Source organism: Vigna radiata, chromosome 7 (assembly GCF_000741045.1).
Source record: "Vigna radiata var. radiata cultivar VC1973A chromosome 7, Vradiata_ver6, whole genome shotgun sequence".
NCBI lineage: Eukaryota > Viridiplantae > Streptophyta > Magnoliopsida > Fabales > Fabaceae > Vigna > Vigna radiata.
In genome coordinates, this window is record NC_028357.1 from 54,377,897 (window position 1) to 54,383,999 (window position 6,103).

A 6,103-nucleotide genomic window follows, 5' to 3' on the forward strand; every position below is an offset into this window, starting at 1 on the left:
ATTTTAAAATATAATTTATAAATAAATTAGTTTTCCCTTATGAAAAGTTAAACGTATATTCTGAACCTTAGAACTTGTACAAACCTTATAGTCACATTTCGAGCTTTATAATTAAGTGCACAAATTGCATGATTGAGTGTTAAAAATCAATTAATATATGTTACTTAAATTTATTTATGATGGATATATTTTTTTCATTAAAAGCAAAATTCTGTGGCATTTTGAATGTGATAGATGATAATATATATGACATGTTTTATTTTGAATTTTTTTTTCTGTATATTACCGGGAACAAAAAATAAACTTCTAGAAAATGTATATTTTTTTCAAATATTTTTGAAAACAAACTATTTTTAAATAAGATAATTATTGATTATAACTTTTAATATGTCTGGATAAAATTGTTTTAGAAAAAAAGATTAAGAAGAATATTTTTTTATAAGCAATGTGAAGTTATTTCTCGGTAAAGAAAGTAATAAGGACAGATTATATCAAGAAAAACAATTATTAGTATATCACATATTATAATTTGATTTTGAATAATAAGTTGATAATTCAAAATTTTTTTAATATTGTAACTTGGCATGCGTATATTTTATATAATTTTTTTTATTAATTAGGAGGACATTAATAAAATTTGAACTTAATTATATTTAAGACATCTACATAATTGTGTCTTTGACCAGTTTCTTAGCAATGAGTTCTACAGCCAATAAAGCTGCAAATTGAAAAGTTGTAAGAATTCCACAAACAAACTTCATCAACCTTTGTTCCAGTTTTATCAAAAGAAAATAAATCAACATTAAATTAATTAATAGCAATTAATCTCATTGATGTTATGTTATGTTATAATCCTACCTATAGTTTTAAAATGTTGTTTTAATTTGTTTTTAGAATCTTAATATACACCTCTAAATATTTTCATTGATGAGAAGAGAAGAGCCATATTTAAATAATTAAAAATTGTCATGTCATTATCTTTTTGTAAATTTATTCTATTACTTTTCTCAGTTTTGTTACCATTTTTCTAAATTTTCATCAAGTTGTTTATGAATCTCTCTACCTAACATGTTTATGTATTATTGTCAATTGATTTTTACATTAATGGTTTTGAATATAAACGTTTGACTTTAATTTAATTGTAGGTGGTAGTATAAGATAAGATAAGTGAAAGTCTAAACAAAAATAAATGAAGTCTCTTACCTTTCTATTGTTGGGTTGAATACTCAAATAAATAATTGATTTTAGCATTACATAAATAAAATTTTTATTTTTTATAAGAGAAACTGACAAATTACTTAAATATTTATACACTTGTTTTAATTTAGCATATACAATAAAGGTTAAATATTTTATTAGTTTAAGAGTTACATAGCAACACATCATTCCTTTTTATGCAAAAAATAATAAAGTATATAATTGATTTTAAAGTTGATATTATTAACATTTTATATATTTTTTTTAATGATTGCACTTGCTGTTATACTAACTATTATAAATGCAATTTAATTAATGTTTGAAGTTAAAAACTATAGATTGTTTTGTTAATTAGTGGAAGCTAAAAGAAACGTCATTGTGATTATAATAATAAAAAAACTCAGCAACACAGAAATATATTTATCTAAGGTGTTCTAATATGAATTTTATAACAATAACAGAGGATCAATGTTTATCTTTTTATTGTGATTATATGAGATGTTACAATAATATACTATAAATGTTCATTGAAGATAGATGAAGTAAACTTTTACTTCCTTGTGAGAGTGAATCTATTGATTATGTGTAAGTAATCAAATCAAAGCAATGGATAGATGTAAAAATGAAAGATTTGCAGGCCATGAAGAAAAATCTTACTATAATTCATTTTGATAATTGTAATTGATAATATGTATACATGCTAGTTTCTATATTCACTTCAGATGGAGAAAAATCATTCAATAATAATATAAACTTAAAATTTAATTAGATATATGTTTCAATAATGTTTAATTACTTCAAAAACAAGCATTTATCTTATCTAATGGTACAAATTATAGGGACACTACTCAATTTTTAAAGTATAAGAATGAGTCATATGACTCAAACATAATTTTAATTTTTTTTTTATTTGAAATAAAGTCGTGTATAGAGTTCATACGGCTTAGTCAAATCATGTTGATTTTATAGTTTTATTATTACTATGTGATGTTTTAAAGGTTTTTTTTTTCTCTTGTTTATGTATAATGTATTTTTTATCCTTTACATGTGTCACACATGAGTACTGATGAGGACAGAGAGTGATCGTCGGTGCAAGAGGCATGGACAGTATATGTATGGGACTATACAATTGAATGATAGCTTAAAAGGAATTGATTTGGCTACTCATATCAACAAATGCATTTGCTTCTTGGTAGCCTAAGAACTTCATGGTTAAGTATGACAAAGCACACTGTTGATGTATAGGGACAGTTAGTCGTCCCTATAAGTTACCGAAGCGTTACAATATGCATAAAATAAATGGTGTTATTCAGTAATATTGTTTTTTTATGCATTATTTGTCGTATATAAGTTTTATTTCTAGCATGTCTTTTATTCTATGGAAAAATTTTATTCTATGGAAAATTTTCAATATGTTACCAAAATAGGTTAATCTCATCTTTTCTTTTTCATGCATTTCTTTTTTTACATCAAAGTTAATCGTTTGTAACATGTTCTTGAAAGTTATTATCGGTACTGAAGGAGTTAATGTCTCATGGAAACAACTAACAACAATAAGAGTTATATTTTGAATTGTATAATTCAAATGTGTAAAAATAATATTTTTGAAATTTCGGATCGTGAAATTCAAAATATTTATGAATTAGAACATAAATATAATTAAAATTTAAAAAAATATTGGAGTATGGGAAAAAAAACATGGGGTCCATGTAGAAATTCCCATAAAAGACCTATTCTAATTTGAGGGTTTTTGTTAAGAAAATTTTACTTCAGCTTAAAGCAAATAGTAACATGTTGGTACAAAACTTAAATTTCTTTTGTCGTCAATTGAAATTTATTGAAAAAGAATAAAAATAATTTTAGACTTACTGCAATTTTAGTTTTATATTTTACAAATTGGTGTCCAATGTTTTATCCGTAATTTTAGTCCTTAAATTTTTAATTATATATATAATAATTTTTATTATTTTGTATATTAATATGTATATTATTTATTATTTTATTTGAATTTTAATTATTATCAAAATTTAAAATATAAATAAAATTTAATTATTTAAGAATTAAATACATATTTAACTCATTTTTATAAAATATGATATAAAAATTAGGATTAATAGAAAATATTAAGAATAGGAGCTAGGTTTTCTAGTTAGTGTGGTTTGTGAGAGTGATTGAGAACTTAGAGGAACAGAAGAAATTCACCTGGGTCGTAACCAACTAGTTTGTTGTATCAATTGAGATGGAGCAGCATAGCGAAACGTGCGATAGAGAAGAAGTACGCGAGGGTGGTGGTGGTTCCTCCTTGGATCCTCCCAATCCAGAGGGAGAAACCCCAATCTCCGACGACGTCGCATTCAACAATCAAAGCGAAATTTTCAGAGCGATCGAAGTTGTGGAGCGCGACTCATTGGCCATCGCTCAGAGTTTCACTTCTCTCTTCGCCTCCCTCCGTCTGGCGCTCTCCGAATCCACCGCCACCTCACTCCACCACATGCAGTGCTTCACCGATGCCACCGGTCGCCTTCAGGAATCCGGTGCCACAATTTCTCATCCATAAACATTAATTCAAACTGGAAACATAATAAAATCGTAATAAACGTTTATATTTGTGGATTTGCAGTGCTTGATGCAGCAAACAAGGGGAATCGCTATATAAATTCCTGTCTCAGGTATTTTTATTAAATTTGCTTATTAATTGTCTATATTGAAATTGACAGAAACTAAAATAAACAATGAAGCCCGGTGATTAAGTTGGTTAGTTACTTATTCATTATAATCATCGTTATCATATTTTGTGGGGGTGCAGATTGAATGAAGAGATGAAGACTGTTGATGGACTCGCTGCTCATTTGTATCCTATTGCTTTGCTATTTGCTGCTAATTTGTTTTATGCTCTCCTTCGTACTTTTGATATAAATCAACCAATAAAAGTCGCATAATGTGACGTTTACATAGACTTTGTTTGGATACTTACACGAGAAGAAAATTAGAAAACAAAATGATTTTAACTTCTCTTATAATCTAAATCAAAAGCTCTCTCATGTTACTTATCCAAAAAATCTATTTATCTTATGAAAGAAGTTTAGTTCATTTTACCTTCTTATTTTCTTCTCCTGTAGGAGATGGTGGATACATAAAAATATGAACTTTAAAATAATTGACATAGAAGTGAATTATCTTATAACATAATTCGTTTTTGGATGACACTGAATAGTGCTAGTTAGAGCATTCTAATTTAATTCTTAAGATCCATTTTCGAAATCTCTTTTTTATCTGGAATTTTATATCTGCTAAATTACAGCGGGGAAAGTACTCCACTGAAGTGAGAAATTGCATGTTTGATTGCGGATCCGCTTGAATTTCCACATTCAGGTTGATATGTTTCCGAACATGCCGAAAGAATCTACTGTGTAAGCCATGGCGTGCTTAGTACCGTGTTAACATACTCCACTTTGATTTAATGGTGAACCCTTGTGCATTTTAGAGGCGTTCTCTCTGGACGAGCCTTATTTGCTGCTTGAGATGAAGACTTGTGTGATTAGTAAGTAGGAACACTTTAAATTGTTGACTATTATTCTTTTTCATCCTTCTTTGATCTTAGTTTTCAATTGAATCCTTAATGATTTGAAGAAAAACCCTAAGAAGGCATGTAGATTCTCTGGACTCAGCTGTTAACAAGCTTCTTCAATTCCCCTGATACCTTGGGATTCAGTCCTGTACAAGGTTCGTTTCTATTTCCCATAACTAACTCTTGAAAGAATGTGTAATGCCTAATCTATATATTTTTCAGTTCATGGTTATGCTGAGTTAGTGTTTCAGTGCAAATAAAGCAAAAGAATATTTTTCTCTTCTGGCAGTTGTTAAGACTGAGGGTTGAGAAGCGGTGAAATTTCCTCCTTTTTCCCCAGTAAACAAGAGATAGAGTCTACGATATTGTTCCTCGTGTCACAAAATTTTCCTCTAGTGCTGACCAAAAACAAACACAAGATTGTCCTCTAGTGTGTCACAAGATTTTTCCAGTGCACAGTATGTTTGAAGTTTTAGATGTGATGATTTTATGTATGTGCCTTTGTCATTATCACTGGTGCTGTTAATAGTTTGTATTGAGGAAAAAAAATGAAAGTACGTACAGTCTAGAGTAGCATATTTTGGTTCTTCATCTTGTTCTGAAATGGTATAAAAACATTCTATGCCTCTTTGGGAGAGATGGGATAAGATAAACTGCCTTTACTCTTGTTTTACATGATGGCACACTAGCTGAAAGAAAAAAAGGTATAAAAGTAAAGAAAAAAGAAAAATGGAATGTCTGGCGTGTGTAAGAATACGACCTTTTGACCGACTGGTTCGGGATTCTATACGTTGTGCTGGCGAACATGAAAATGAATATTTTGAATCCTTTATCACTTGAGCAAGTGTTGAATTCCAAACCTTCAAGACAACTTGAGCAATTTTGCATATCACGTGCTAATTCCAGGAATGCCCAACTGCATCTAAATCTTCTGAATCAGGATAGACAACTATGAGTGGTATATAACTTATATATGGTAAAATAGGGTAAATGATGCTAAAAGATGGGTGAAAACATTAATAGGAACCCAATGTGATGTAATAAAGTGTTTTGTTTCCTAAAAAACCCTATGTTAATCATTATGTCTGGGGAAATGATTGGTTCACATTGCACGATATAAAAGATGTTGGATCGACAGAGGGAGGTGATGTAATGAAATTTAGAGTCATCTTGCAACAAAGTGTAGACAAATAATTCAGTGTCAAGCTTGTTCGATTAAAGTAGAATTAATGAATAAAAGATCTTTTAGTGGTTGTAGTTTATGTTTTTGAAATGGTATTTCATGTAACGTTTTTTTTTTTAGATAAATAACAGTTGAAGAGACCTTCCAATTTAGGA

The 6,103-nt window shown here is 28.8% G+C and overlaps 1 protein-coding gene across 3 annotated transcripts; it reads left to right on the forward strand.

Moving 5' to 3' along the window:
* The first annotated feature begins 3,344 nt into the window (after nt 1-3,344).
* LOC106767062 lies at nt 3,345-5,438 on the forward strand. Of its 3 annotated transcripts, XR_002668956.1 has the most exons (6): nt 3,345-3,731; nt 3,818-3,866; nt 4,004-4,048; nt 4,508-4,738; nt 4,828-4,920; nt 5,055-5,438. XR_002668956.1 is itself a non-coding variant. In XM_022784347.1 (5 exons), the coding sequence occupies exons 1-4, from the start codon at nt 3,437-3,439 to the stop codon at nt 4,892-4,894; spliced, it is 456 nt and encodes a 151-aa protein (XP_022640068.1). In that variant the 5' UTR covers nt 3,345-3,436; the 3' UTR covers nt 4,895-4,920; nt 4,988-5,438. The 3 variants fall into 3 exon arrangements, 2 of the variants coding, with proteins under 2 accessions (XP_022640068.1, XP_014507369.1); XM_022784347.1 differs by lacking the exon at nt 4,508-4,738 and having other exon boundaries at nt 4,988-5,438; XM_014651883.2 differs by lacking the exon at nt 4,508-4,738.
* Nucleotides 5,439-6,103: the final 665 nt, after the last annotated feature.

What these genes read in the sequence shown, in the direction of transcription:
- LOC106767062 (XM_022784347.1), top strand. Translation starts at nt 3,437, where the DNA reads ATGGAGCAGCATAGCGAAACGTGCGATAGAGAAGAAGTACGCGAGGGT. An exon ending in CGGTCGCCTTCAGGAATCCG is followed by an intron (nt 3,732 to 3,817) that starts GTGCCACAATTT and finishes GTGGATTTGCAG; the next exon opens with TGCTTGATGCAGCAAACAAG. An exon ending in GATGGACTCGCTGCTCATTT is followed by an intron (nt 4,049 to 4,827) that starts GTATCCTATTGC and finishes AATGATTTGAAG; the next exon opens with AAAAACCCTAAGAAGGCATG.